This window comes from Cladophialophora bantiana, assembly GCF_000835475.1.
Source record: "Cladophialophora bantiana CBS 173.52 unplaced genomic scaffold supercont1.10, whole genome shotgun sequence".
In the NCBI taxonomy this organism is placed as follows: Eukaryota; Fungi; Ascomycota; class Eurotiomycetes; order Chaetothyriales; family Herpotrichiellaceae; genus Cladophialophora; species Cladophialophora bantiana.
The window spans coordinates 1,233,367-1,247,037 of NW_015971584.1; the positions used below are offsets into that span (position 1 = coordinate 1,233,367).

The window sequence follows — 13,671 nt, forward strand, 5'->3', positions numbered from 1 at the left end:
CAAGGCCATGTCCATTTCATGGCTTCTGGCATCTCATCCCATCCCATCTCATCTCATCTCATCTCGCCTCCAATCGCACCACTTCACCCCATTTTCCATCGTGCGCCACACACTCTCTCTCACTTCCTAGAGTTTTGCTGCCACCACCACGCACAAACAGGCCATCCCGAATGCCTCCTTCCGCGTAACCCCTTGGAATGGTCCCTTTTCCGTCACCTCCCTCCTCTCAGCGCCAGCACCAAATGTAACGTATTGCCACCTTCGAGACCGTAGTCTTCGGCGGTTTTCTCGTCGGCCCTACGCAGACACATCACATTAGCTTAGCAAAGTGCCGCCCTGCGTGAGTTTCGTGCAAGGTGTGTGTGCGTCTTGGGACGCCGATCAAAACTCAAACATATCTTTGACGCAAACTGCGCGGACATGTGCTGCGCAAGTAGCTTCCCTTCGAAGGAGACAGGTCAGGGGGTCAAACGTACATCTGTTTCCCGCCGTAGATCAACCGCTGTTGGACGGGTGGGATGCCTTCTTTTTCTTCGACGCGCTCTTTGATTCGGTAGACCTGTTTGATCCGTAGGATATCCCCACGTCAGACTTCAAATGAAATCGATTTTTATTTTTCGCGGCCCCCATCGGATATTCCTGATTGTTACAAGCATTTGCCGGTGCGCCTCTTTTACAGTAACGTTTCTCCTCCTGCCTCTTTTTGGGTTTCTCTCCGAAGGATGCGTAGGCAGGCTAGGAAAGGGAGATTTCTGGAGGGTGAGGAGGGCACACCTTGTAGTCCGGCTCGATGTCCAACTCAATCTCCTTGCCCGTTAACGTCCGCACTCTATTTCAGAAATCGTCTCGCGTTAGCCCCGGATTCATTCCCAGTAGCATTTTGTTCACCAATCCCCGTAAGGTCTTGGTGGGACTCTGCTCAAAGCCGAGGTGGAAAGGAGGCAGGAGGGAATGGGAGAGTCGCATTACTTGATTAGCATGTTTGCCTGCGCCTGGACCGCTGCAAGGTAGAATTCAAGAAATCAGACTTCGGAAGAGGGTAGCGGGCTGTGTAAGGACAGTAGGAAAGGCCCTCTGCGGCGGAAGAAAAGATGGTTGGCAAGGCTGGCAAAGAAACAGATCGGTAAGAGTGAGGATCGCAGAGGGTATTTGGAGGGCAGTGGAGAGAACTCCCACTGATTGTCGTTTCGTGAGGCAAGCAAGGCAAGTCGACCAATGGAGGGGTGAACGATGCCGCAGCCTGACGATGGAGAAACCGCGGGGCTGTTGGTTATGTAATCAACGGCATTGATGTTCTTCAGCCTTGTGATGACTACAGGGTACCTCGTACCGCGTCCTAGATGCCACTGGACCAAGAAACCGCAAAATGGAGGAAGCTACTGCCACAAAATTCTTTGTAACATTGACGAGCACAAAATGGCCCCATACAGCAAGACACTCGCTTGAACGCCAGAGAGTACAAAAAACAACTGACAAGCACGAAACTCGGGGTATGTGACAGATATATGTACAGATCCAGCAAAACCTCCTCCCGTAGGCTTGAGCCCATTCATCCCATTCTTTTGCCAACAAATTCCTTTTGGCCTGTCCGAATCCCATGTCCTTGGGTGAAAGGGAACGCCATCTCCCGTTTGCCAGAAAAGGGAGTGAGAATGGTTCAGAGCAGCAAAAACGATATTCCAAGCTGGGGGTGCCGGATTTCGTCCTGTCATCCGCTGCTTGCGCAGAAATCTGATTCTTTTTTCCGATCATCTTTCACTTGTACACATTATGACTAAAAATCGTCTTTCGACGGGCCAATGCTTGGGAACGCATCGTCGGGTGGAGAGAGGATTCAGAACCCACGCCAGGGATCCCGCGACTCATAGCTTCCTCGTGTTGAGGAGCTTGCCGCCATCATCTCGCTGTGCAGCAGCGAGTCCACTGGGCTGATGCTCTCTCTTCCTTGTTCAGCGCCCCAGTAGCCCATATCTTTTCTCTTTCCTTGCCCTGATCGCATGAAATTGAACGAAGGTCGACCTGACGATGTGCCTTGTTCATGTTCGATGAAGGCGTCCATCCTCATTGTCGTTGTTTGGTTGTTATCCATGAAGGTTGGAAGGGGAGGTCTACCTGAAGCGCTTGCTTCACTACCTCTCCGACTGCTAATCACGCTTTGCATTCCCAAGCTAGGCGTATACAAGCCACGGTCGGAGGAATACACTGCTGTGGAATGTACGCTCTGCGAATAATTCGATCCCGGTCCTGGTAAACTCGGGGTCACACCGTTCGTGGAGAAGCTCCTGAAAGAGCTGGGGGGCGCTCGGGGTGCCGTATTACTTCGCTTTCGAGAGTGACGGGGGATGGTAGGTGGCAGAGCAGGGTCTGTCAATGGATCGTAATAATCTCGTGTCGGCGGTCGTGAGTCCTGCACGGGTAATGATCCGTCGGTCGTGAAAGACCTCGTTCCGGGGGCTGACTTGGCAGCCCCTTTTGTAAGTCGGATTGAGTCTCTAATTGGTCGTCTGCGAAGCGATCCAGCAAGTGATGGTGCTGGCGCAGACGATGCTTCGTGTTCGGGAAGTGGTGGTGGAGGAGGGATGGCGGTGAGGTCATTGACGCTGAGAGGAGAGTGTGATAAGAATGACAAAGCCGTCAACCAAATATAATGGCGTTCCTGAGAGGTTGCTGTGAACTTCAGGGCGCGCTGCGGCGTCAAGATAAGGATGGACCTGTTGAAATTCGGTCCAGTTACTGCCCCCTTCGGCATCGGGTTGTCGTCTTTGACATCGAGCACGGACTTGATCGTCACTAGTCAACGGTTAGCGTGTTAAGTAGGCCCCTTCAGTGTAGCACTCACATTTTCGACCACTCTTGCCCATCAGCGCTGTCCCAGATGTTGGCTGCTTACTGCTCCACATCACTGCCCGCTCGTACGGCGCAAGCCAAACCCATCGTTTATGACGAACACCGTTGTTCGTCACACTTTGAGAAATCTCCTCAACGCTCTTGTTGGCATCCCAGTCCGCTTTCTCGGTCACTCCGAATGATTTTCGTCTCCTTACATATTTGTACATCCATTCTCCGACCATGGTCTGAGCAATGGAGTCTACCACCGAGGTCTGCTGCATTGACAGAACGTCGGAATTCTGCTTCGTATGACTCCGCTGTCGACTAGGCCCGGTTGCAATTGACGGCCGTGGTGCGCTTGCTTCCCGTAGGTTGCCGTACGGCTCAGCAATGGGTGCTGGCGCTGTCGTGGGCATTTGGAAGCTCGGCATCTCTGGAACAATGGATACCCTTGGTTCTAGAGGTGGTGAGCGACTCCGTGATTTTCGGGCTTGCGAGTGGGGGGAAATCGCGGGCCCCGACCTCGCCTTTCTCAACATTGGTTTCGCATACTTGCTGTTCCTTGGCCGTTTGGTAGGCGACGCGTTGCTGCTGCCGGGTGAACTCCTGCCACCTTCACTGATGGACTTGCCGACCTTTGCCGAGCTATATCGCAGGGGAACAGGGAAGGGGGGTGGGTTGTTGCTTTCCAAAGAGCCAGTGGTGGATTGGGAATGTGATGACTGATGGGCTGCCGCCCCGCTTGATATCAAAGCTGCTCTTCTCATGTTGTTGGACCTGGCGGATGGGACTCTCTTCAGTTTCAGGCCCATATTTTGCCGTTGGGAACCTCTGCGCGGGCTCATCCGAGATTGGAAGAGAATCGCCTTCATTTCGGGCGGTAAGCTGTCTTCGGATAGGCGGAGGTTCTCTAGAGCCGCTGCTTCACCTGCAGACGCGGCCGCGCTCTCACTAACATCCTCTAACCGCAGGTCCTGGGAGACCATTTTTCCAGATTTGAGAACAAATTTTGCAGTCGGACGACTAAAGATATCGTCCTCTGCAAAGGTGTCTTCCTCAATATAGTCGTCACGATTTTCAGACTCATCGTCGAATCCGGCGAAAAGACTACTTGACCTGACGGGTCGGGGCATATTTGAAGCAAAATCTCTTGTGAGAGGTCCATTGTCGTTCACAGGAGATATCTTGGACGGTCCAGCCATAGCCGAACGCCTCGAAGCAAACATCGAGGTACCGGGAGATACTCTGCTTCGAGGGATCGGAGGTGGCAACGCCCCTCTGGATGAAATTGGTGGCCTGAAATGACTTGACAACGGAGCAGGTGGCATTTCGGAAGGTGGGACAATGGCTCTGATATCGACTCGAATTTCTTCTGTCTGCATAGAAGACGACTTGTATCCTCCCAGTAAGTGGTTAGCGACCTGGGTGCTTGCGTTCTTGGTTCGGGGTGGTAGCACAACATTAGTTTCGGGTGTGGCAGGTCTTGACGCGGGAGGGATGATCGCAATCAGGGGAACCTTCAGATCCAGAGTCTCATCGCTCCCCGAGTGCTTGTGGCTGTAATGGTCGATGACCGGTAATGTAGACTCGGTCTGGGTTCCAATGGTGGCGGTGTCGACTCTTTCCAGGGCACTTTCGGGAATGGTGGCCAGTCCCGCGTCGCGCTTGTCAGGTGTAAGAGGTGGACTTGGGAGAGCCTCGACTGTCTGGCAACCCGACGACACCATGATAGGTCGTTGTTTTTCCCAAAAAATATCAATACTGTCTTGTGGACTGACCGGGCTTGGGGTGACATTAATTTGTCTGGCATTCCCGACCGAAATCTCTGCTGGTCGGTGGCCACTGGCCTTTGGTCGTGGATCCGCGACCGGCCACGGGGAGGACGGAGGGGAGAATTGAATGGCAGTATCTACGTATTTGATGCTTGGTCGATGTCGGTTCCCGTCCGCTGAAATAGCTCCCGCACGATCATGTTCGGGGTTGTCATTCCGCTCCATCTCCTCAAAGTCGACCGGGAGCCCCAAAACCTTCCTCGCCTTGATGGACAGACTAGACGCGGGCCGAACGTGTTCCTCTGGGAGAGCGTCGGGGGAGACTCGGCCATCGTCGTTGTCAAGTGCATTTAACATGTCTTCTTCCATTTCATCAAAGGCCAGTTCGTCGGCCAAGTTGATCGAAATGCCGTTGTGGAAACTCAAGACCGAGACTCGCCCTCCGTGAGTGTCGCTGTTGACCGATGTCGCACTATGCCTCCGGCCTCTCCGGGCGATGATAGAGCCTTTACTTGGACTATCCATTATGCTGTTGCGGCTGTGCGCACGCTCGGTGGGGGACGCAGGAGCTGGGTGTTGTTGGGCGTTGGCGAGTTCACTCAACACGACCTTCAGACGACCTTCGGCAATGTGGACTTTGGTTTCGAGACCACGCTTTTCTGCGAGCCAAGTCTCCTTGTCCTTATCCCACAAGGCCTGGGTCTTCTCTGCGATTTCCTCTTGGTTTTTGGCCTTTTTTTGGGTCTGTTCGAGACGCTTTCGCAGGTCGGTCACATCGCTCAAGGCATCGTCTCGTTCTTTGGCCAAGTCGTTGAGAGCGGACAGAGTGCCTCCTTCAAGCATTTGCATCTGCCGCTTGACTGACCTGGTCTCCTTGTTGGCTTGCAAGAGGTTGTTATTGAGGACCTCATTCTGAGTCTGGGCCGCATGGAGGCTGATTTCCAGCTTTTCAATGTCATTGGTGCGACTCTCGAGGTCTCGCCGTAGCGACAGGATCTCGGAGACGAGGGAGGCATGGAGCGTAGGCGTAAATCGTCTCGGATCGAGAGGAGATATGTTCTCGTCCAGAGCCGGGTTCGAGTGAATGGAATCGTTACTTCGTCTCTTGTTGGCTCGTTCATCGGGCATTGGGGGCGGCGTGGATGAGGGCGACATGTCTTCGTATCGACGGGAGCGGACAGATTGCGAACTGGACGGTGTTCGATACGGAGTGTCTGTCGGCGAAGGCAGCGAATAACTGACCTCGGGGTCCATTATACGTCGACCGCTGTCGTGCCCTTGAGAGCTGCTCAGGTTCAAATGCAGCCCTCGTAGAGCACTCTCCGCGTGGCTTCAATGGCTCGTCCTGTGCTTCTAGACCGTCTCCTGCAATGAATAGTGAATTAAATCACTACTCGGCGAACCTCGCAGCACATGACGGGGACGCGAGAAGGACGGATTGAATGCAACGGCAACTGAAGCCAGCAGCAGGGGCTTGGTGAGTTCGCACAGCGGACTCGTGAGAGGTCTCGAATCAAGCAGCGGTTTTGACGGTGAGGTGGTCATGCAAGATTGACGAGACAACAGACAGAACAGCAGTAGCAGGGCTCATGCAGGGCGCGGTCGAAGCAATGGGCGTCTGCGATAGGATAGGATAGGATTGACAGATGGACAGGAGAAAGCTTGCTGGTCTGATTCCAGCCTAGCCCGTGAAATGGGGGGAGGGACCGTACGAAGGCAAGGGCAACGATTGACGAGGATGCTTGCTGCTTTGAAGCGAAAAGAGTCGAAAAGGACCGACGAGGTCAGGCCTGATCCTCTGGCTTGGGTCGAGCGAAGGCCGCTCGACTACTCGAAAGTGAAGCTCAGCCCTTTGTTCGCACAAGTAGGGAAAGACTTGTCGCCCACAGTCGCGTCTGGGAGCGGAGCCATGGAGCCAAGGGCCAGCTGGGAGTGATCGGCCGGCATAGGCGCAAAATTGGGCCAGGCATTGATTGGATGTAAGGGCAAGAATCGCGGGAAAATCATTGCTCAGGGGCGTCGCTGGGCGCAGCCGAAGCGGCCTTTTGGGGCCAGGGATTGCAGGGTGGAGGGGGGCAGGTCAAGCAGGTGAAAAGAGACTTACCTGAATACCCAGTAATGAGGCTCGCGCCCTGGCGGCCGGCGCGGGGCTAGGCTGGTGGGCTACCAGGGCTTCACCCAGAGTCCCAGGGACGGGGGCATCCGTCTTAGCCCGGAAGGAGCCACGCCGCTTAGTGCGTTTGCGATTCTTGGCCAACAGAGAGGTGCAAGTTCGTTCCATGGTGGCGGCGACATGGGTTGGTTGGGACAAAGGATCCGACAAGCGCAGATGGTGATAGAGTATAGGATTGAAGTGTCTCGTCTACGTACCCGGTACTCGGTTCTTCACTCGCACCTTCTGCCTGTAGGTACATACTTACGAGGTCCTTCCTTAGGCGAAAATACTGGGTTAGATGAAAGCGATGGTGCTCGCAGTCCCCAGGCTCCAGGCTGCAGGTCTGATGGAGCTAATACTGGTACCAAGTGGTCTCGAAGCAGCAACGGGCCGGTCTGGAGTCAAGTTCCTGGTGGCATGTCTAGTGTGTTTCATGTTCCCCACCAAGACCCCTCCGGTCCCGCTGAAACCCACTCGGCTCCCTCTACCGGAACATTCTGAGCCACCAGCCTTTCCGCCTTTTGTCTAGCGCATCTTGGGCTCGAAGCTTGCTATTTGATCAAGCTCCCAAATTGTCAATTTCCTGGTTCCTGGAGCTGGACTGTTCATGTTGTTCTCTCTCGTGGCCAGTCGCCCCTCGTGGATATTTGGGATTTCTGAGCACGGAAGCGAGAGATGGAGTGTGAGTGGGAGGGAGGGAACCACGAGAACATCAGACAAGGACCGGCCGTTGATTATGCCACAGGAGGTTCCTGAACTTGGATACTTAGCTAGCTACCTACTAGCTACCTACTTAAGTACTTGTAGGTACTATTCGGTGGCCGCAGCTGGGCCGCCTCTTCGTGGAGTAGGTACTTACTTACTACGGGGTACATATGTACATAGGTTTTTAGGTACCAGGGACTAGGGACTCTATCCCTACTCTTCCTCGTCTTCACAAAAAGCTTCGTGCATCATCTTCCCGTCCCATGCTCACTCCATCGTCGGCATGAAGCATGAACTGTGGGTAATCACTCGGTCATGGACTCCGTCTGTGCCCAAGTCGAGCAGCCACACCGGTTGGGGGTGTCTGTGCGTTCTCTCTCACTCTCGCTTACTGCGACCGTTGTGTTTGTCATGGCCTATTTGGGTGGCTGCCCAGTGCCTCCAATGTGTCCTCCAGTCGTATCGAGTCAGGTTGTCAGGCCCTTTTCCTCCTTCGCATCCCGTCTGCGTCCCTATCCTTGTTTGTAACCATGCTGGCATTCCGTCACTCCCGTGCGCGAACACGACGATGAAGCCATATTTAGGGTTTTCTCTTGTGCACCACTAATTCTCCGAACCCAAGGTTTGATCCCAAGATGTTGATCATGCTCCGTGCGCCGACGGACTTCTCAGTTGGCAGGCTCTACTTTTGGGAGACATTCAATGTTTGGATCGTACCCAAGTAGTTAGTACTTTAGTGGCCAGGGCAAAGAGAATCATCGGGACCTCCACCATCCTTCTCATCACATCACACTCTAAACGGTCTTGTGTCACCTCCGTCAACAATAGTTGTCTGCGCGTGTGGCCCGGGCCCGGTTCATCACATCCCATCCCATCCTGAAATCAAATCTCGACCGCTTCTATCAAACCAACAACAATACGGTAAACAGTACTCGGTACGTTCGCCATTCCCACATGCCGCCACGGAGCAGGACGACCAACTTCCTCCCCTCCCTTTGGTGGTTTTCCCGGGTGGCTGTGGTTGTCTTCGGCCTGTTCGCCTCGTGTTTGAGACCTTGTCAACGTCCCCCCGTCGCTTCCAGTCTACTGGCAAAGAAACTATCATGTCGTGTGTGATTTTGTTTCACCTTCCCCTGCCATCAAACAAGGTTATCCACACCTCGTTGGGCATCACCAGGCCTCGTGCCCGTCATTTGATTGCCTACAGGCTGGTTCTCTCTCGTTGTCGATCAAACTGGAGTTTGATCACCGAAAACAACCGACAGCTGCTTGCCAAGTGGTTCACTACCTACGGAATTCTCGGTATCTACTCAAGTACCACTCTTTGAAGTTGTCTCCAGACCGAGATGGACCAGGAGAAGAATGGAGCCCACTCCGCAGAGTTCATGCACTTTTTCTAGTCCTCGGTAGTGGCTGGTTCCTCCCCAATTGGACCAGCATCGCACTTTAAGAATACTCTGTCTCTACCTCACGCTGACACAGGATCATGATACCATCCTCTCACACGCGCGGAGAGTGCCCGAAGCCAAAAGTGGTTCAAAGTGAGGACGAGCAATGCAGAGAGCGTTGTTGTGCCTGCCGAGGTTGATGCCCCCCAACTTATTTCTCATCTTGAGCTGAGTGCGTAGTCGCCAGGGTGCACCATCTCCAAAGTTGAACTCCACGGCTGAACGACAGTTCATGCGACGTCCAAGACGTGCCCGGGGAAAAGACGCCATCGCCATCTTTCGTCATCCTCGGACTCTCGTTCCCCAATCCGCTGCTTGTATTATTCCTCACATGTTCCATTGACACCCTTACTGGTAGAGCCCGGCACTGTCCACGAGCAATGCATTGAGATAATCCAGCTAAGTTAATTTGTTTTGCCTCACAATAGATCACCTCTCGCTCAATCATCAACCAAACAAACAAACATACACGCAAGAGCAAAAGGAAAAGAGAAGAAAAAGAGAAGTGGGAAAACAACATGTCCACCACAAATCCCCCGAAGGCCCTCCTAACAGATGTCTTTGGCACCGTGGTCGACTGGCGCTCGAGCGTGACAAAGTACCTCACCCTCTCCGCCTCAGAGGCCCTGAATTCCCCGACGTCGTCCATCCCCAGCGGCGTGCGCGCCGCTGCCGCGCGGATCTCCTGGCCCGAGGTCGCCCAACTTTGGCGCACGTCCTACTACCACTTCACGCGCACGTACGACCCGGCCGCGGCGCAGAAGGACCCTTCCAAGTTCAAGACGGTGGACCAGCACCACGTCGAGGCGCTGCACAAGATCCTGGTCGACCACGGCCTCGACGGCCTGTGGACCGACGAGGAAGTCCAGAAGATCAGCATGATCTGGCACTTTCTGGACCCGTGGCCCGACTCGTCGCCAGGCTTGGCCAAGCTGAACGACAAGTTCGAGACCGCGACCTTGAGCAACGGCAACACGGCCTTGCTGCAAGATCTCGCCCGCCATGGCAACCTGCCCTACAAGCACATCCTCTCCGGCGAGGACTTCGGCGCCTACAAGCCGCATCCGAGCGTCTACCTCGGCGCCGCCAAGAAACTGGGACTGGAACCGGGTGAGTGTGCGCTCGTGGCTGCCCACCTGGGCGATCTCAAGGCCGCTAGGGGCTGTGGCTATCAGACCATCTACATCGAGAGGTCACAGGAGGAAGGATGGTCGAAGGAAGACACCGAGGCGGCGAAACAGCAAGGCTGGGTGGACATGTGGATAAGTCTCGACGAGGGCGATGTAGGCTTCCTGGAGATTGCCAGCAGGTTTGGCATATAATGACGACCCGTTGGATTATGATGCTCATGCCCATGCTGACTATGTATGAGCGAGGCCCTCCCCGGTCATTATGATAGCAAAATCTTGTCATCAGACAACGATTCAGACATGATTGCCAGACAAACCCCGAACTGTTTGTTTTCTCGGATATGGTCATGATTACTTCGTAATACTGCTCTCCGCTGCCACGGCCGTGCTTGTGCTAAAGAACGCTTTTCTTCCACATCTCCTTTGATCTTGTGCAATCTACATTAATCCAAACTCCCCCTATACTTAGCGCCCAGCTTCGTCCCGGCTCTCTTCACTCCGTGTCTTTTTGTAAGCAGTCCCGACCTCGTCCTCTTCATCACTTACATCTCCCTCTTTGTCTCTTCCCTGACTTCTCATCCAAAATCTCCCAGCTTCGTGTCCGCCCTTACAACGCCAAATGCATACTCGGGGCACCCATCTTCTTCTCGGCCTTCTTCGCCGCTTTGTACCACTTAGCGTTGGCATCGCTGTACGTCGTTCTCCTCTTGATCATCCTCCGCGGGTGGAATTCGCCGTTCTCGTCAAAGCCCGTGTTCCCGTCGTCGTCATCCACTCCGTTCTTGGTGCTGGCGGGACTTCCCACGCTGGCCGTCGCCGCCGCGGTGGTAGGCGTAGTCACGTCCCCGTCGTCGAAGTTGGGAGAATCGACGTCAGCGCCGAAGATGGCGCCCATTCCTGCCTTGTCTCCCTGTGCGCTGAATGGGTTTGCGGAGGCGCCCACGTTTCCACCGGATGGCAGGTTGTGAAGTCTCAAGCCGTTCATTTTTCTGGCCGTACCGTCGATAAGTTCCTTCTCTTCTTCGTCTGTCAGAGGTTCGATATCTGGGATCGGCCCGCGCGGAATAATAACAGGCCATCCAAGGTCACTTCCGCCGTGCATCTGGCGGCCCTTTGCGCGGAGGTATCCATACTTGTAGACTTCAAAGAAAGTGGTCTTTTTGAACGCCCCGCCGTTCGTTCGGTCGGACGTGTCCCAATAGAGATTTCGCAACCATTTCGAAAGACGGGGGTAATCGTGCCGGATCATTTTCAGGTTGCAGTTGAAGATGTTGTAGTATGCGACGTCAAAGCGCGCGAGGGTGGTGTATAGCCTTATGTCCGCTTCGGTGATGTGTTCGCCAAACAGGTATGGTTGATGAGAGGGATCTTTCAGGTGTTCCTCGAGGCGGTCAAGTGATTTAAAGAGCGGGTAGATGTTGGCGTCGTAGGCCTCCTGCGAGGCCGCGAAGCCCGTTTTGTACACGCCGTTATTGACCGTGTTGTACACCCACTCATTCATGGCGTCAATCTCGGCCCTCAGGTGCGGAGGATAAAATCCCCCGCCGGGCTTATTGACTTCCCTCTGGTCGGGTTCTAAGAAATCGTCGAACTGATCGTACAGCATGCGGATGATCTCCGACGACTCGTTGTTCACTATTGTCTCCGTCTTTTTGTCCCATAGCACGGGCACGGTGTAGCGACCGACGTAGTTGGGGTCGGCTTTCAAGTAGAGTTGCTTCAGGCCTGTGAAGCCGTACAGAGGATCGGCACCCATGCTGCCGTTCCGTCCGGTGAAAGTCCAGCCGTTCTCGGTCAAGTCAAAGTCGGTAGTGATGAGTTGGATGACGGGCTCGAGCGACTTTAGCTCACGGACGAGGATAGTTCGGTGTGCCTAAAACGAAGGGTCAGCCATGGGTTTGTATTACCGTCTCGCGCAGCAGGGGGAGCTGACTTACCCAAGGGCAACCGTAGTTCCCGTAGAGGGCATATCGATCTTTGTCTGGTGTGAACTTGGAACCTGGCTCTTTGGATATCCAGTTGCGGAACTGGCTGTCTTTCCGACGAAAATGGCCGTCAGCGTCGGCATGTTGATGGGTTGGTCGCTGGCATGGAGTTAGTTGGAGCCGCAGAAGGCAGATACTCCCAAGCTCACCGAGTCACCCATCGTCTCGTTCTGGGGATTTGATTGCGGAGACTATCTGAGCAGGTGGAAGCTGGATGTCAGGAATTCAAGTGCGCCGAACCAATCGGGCAGGATATTGCACAGCTTCACGAGAATGGAAAGGTCTCTGGTGCTTGAGCTGTGGGATGCGAGTGATGTGCAGTGGATCTGGTGACACAGTCCAGCACACGACTGGGAGGATATATGCAGTTCAACGATGAGACGAGGAAGAGCGAGAAGAGAGGATTTGAAACCCAGCTCGAGGCCTTGCGCAGGTCAATTGTTCAGCTGCATGTCGCACGTCTCAGCTTCCGGTGTGGTGCTTACTCGATACTGTTCAGGCTCTCCGCGCCCAATTCCGCCCCGCAAATGCATACGAGCCACACGTGCAGGAGGCTGGGATGCACTTCGGAGTCCGTACTTCTCATTCGAGTCTCTGGGCTTGACAGGTTAGGATAGGTCCATACTGATACAGCTTCATCCGAGCCTTTTTGGGGGCCGATTGAGTCTCTCTGGCTGGCCCATAGTTGGTTGTGTTGGAGCTTTACCAGTTCGCTGAATTGTCCACGCCGTTGGGGGCACCAAGTTGACCGAGCTATGCCTAGGTAGCTCTGGGAAACAATACAGACGTCATGGCCAGGCCGAATTGAGGCTGTCGTCGATGCTGGTGGCACCTTTTCGGGCTTACAGATGCCAGCAAAGAAGGCGTCAGGTCCATACCAGTCAAGTCTTCAGCCATATATTACAAAACACTCGGTCGTTTGGAACAATAACTTCCTCCATACAAGTAGGTGAGCTAATCCCAGTGAAATTGCGAGGAGAGACACCTCTTACCTAACTCTGCCAATCCTCGTGATCCGATTCGAAGATTGAGAGATGAATAATGGGCGCCGTCAGTTCCGCTGCTGTTACGTATCATTTCAGATGCTGGCAGAGAAGTGATCGACCAAATATGAGAATGGGCGGAGAGTCGAACAACATTGAACCACGACATGTCGAGATATGAGGCGGTCAGTCGCCCTGATGTCAAAGAAAAGACGAACAAAGAAACGGGTTTGATGCGGACGCAGTGGGCATTGAAATCCGACTGCCATCTGCTGCCTCGAGCTCTGTTATCCTCGCATATGTTCGGCTGCTGGACATGCGACACCAACCAAGATCCAGCAGGTACGGCCTAGAGGGGTCCTACGATTCGAGCCAATTATCCCTTAACACGGCTCTCGTTCGCTCTCTTCGAGGAACCTCTGGCTTCACGTCCAAAGGGGCGCGTCGAATTCACAGTGCACCTAGATGTATGTCGGCGGTCAGATTGACCAACTGCCCGGCCTGAGAACCGTATCATTTCCCCTCCCCTGACCCTGCTTTGCTGTCTCTCCTGCCCCCTCGCCACAGATCGCAATCAGGGTTGACTCGTAGTTGCGCATGCTTATTCAGAATCGCTTAGCGGAAACTCCTAGGCCTCAAAGGAAAGACCTAGGGCCAATAAAAG

The 13,671-nt window shown here is 54.2% G+C and overlaps 4 protein-coding genes across 4 annotated transcripts; 1 reads left to right on the forward strand and 3 right to left on the reverse strand.

Annotated features, from left to right (window-relative positions):
* Window positions 1-1,834: 1,834 nt before the first annotated feature.
* On the reverse strand, window positions 1,835-5,855 carry Z519_07351 (uncharacterized protein; the record flags this gene model as incomplete). Its single annotated transcript, XM_016765086.1, has 2 exons — window positions 1,835-2,790; window positions 2,840-5,855. The coding sequence occupies 2 exons, from the start codon at window positions 5,853-5,855 to the stop codon at window positions 1,835-1,837; spliced, it is 3,972 nt and encodes a 1,323-aa protein (XP_016619036.1).
* A 749-nt stretch (window positions 5,856-6,604) lies between these two features.
* Window positions 6,605-6,882, reverse strand: Z519_07352 (uncharacterized protein; the record flags this gene model as incomplete). The annotated part of the gene is made up of 2 exons (XM_016765087.1): window positions 6,605-6,643; window positions 6,706-6,882. 2 exons carry the CDS (start codon window positions 6,880-6,882, stop codon window positions 6,605-6,607), a joined length of 216 nt encoding a protein of 71 aa, XP_016619037.1.
* Window positions 6,883-9,427: 2,545 nt separating this feature from the next.
* On the forward strand, window positions 9,428-10,231 carry Z519_07353 (haloacid dehalogenase, type II; the record flags this gene model as incomplete). Its single annotated transcript, XM_016765088.1, has 1 exon — window positions 9,428-10,231. One exon carries the CDS (start codon window positions 9,428-9,430, stop codon window positions 10,229-10,231), a length of 804 nt encoding a protein of 267 aa, XP_016619038.1.
* A 415-nt stretch (window positions 10,232-10,646) lies between these two features.
* Window positions 10,647-12,185, reverse strand: Z519_07354 (uncharacterized protein; the record flags this gene model as incomplete). The annotated part of the gene is made up of 3 exons (XM_016765089.1): window positions 10,647-11,912; window positions 11,977-12,123; window positions 12,174-12,185. The coding sequence occupies 3 exons, from the start codon at window positions 12,183-12,185 to the stop codon at window positions 10,647-10,649; spliced, it is 1,425 nt and encodes a 474-aa protein (XP_016619039.1).
* Between the last annotated feature and the right edge of the window lie 1,486 nt (window positions 12,186-13,671).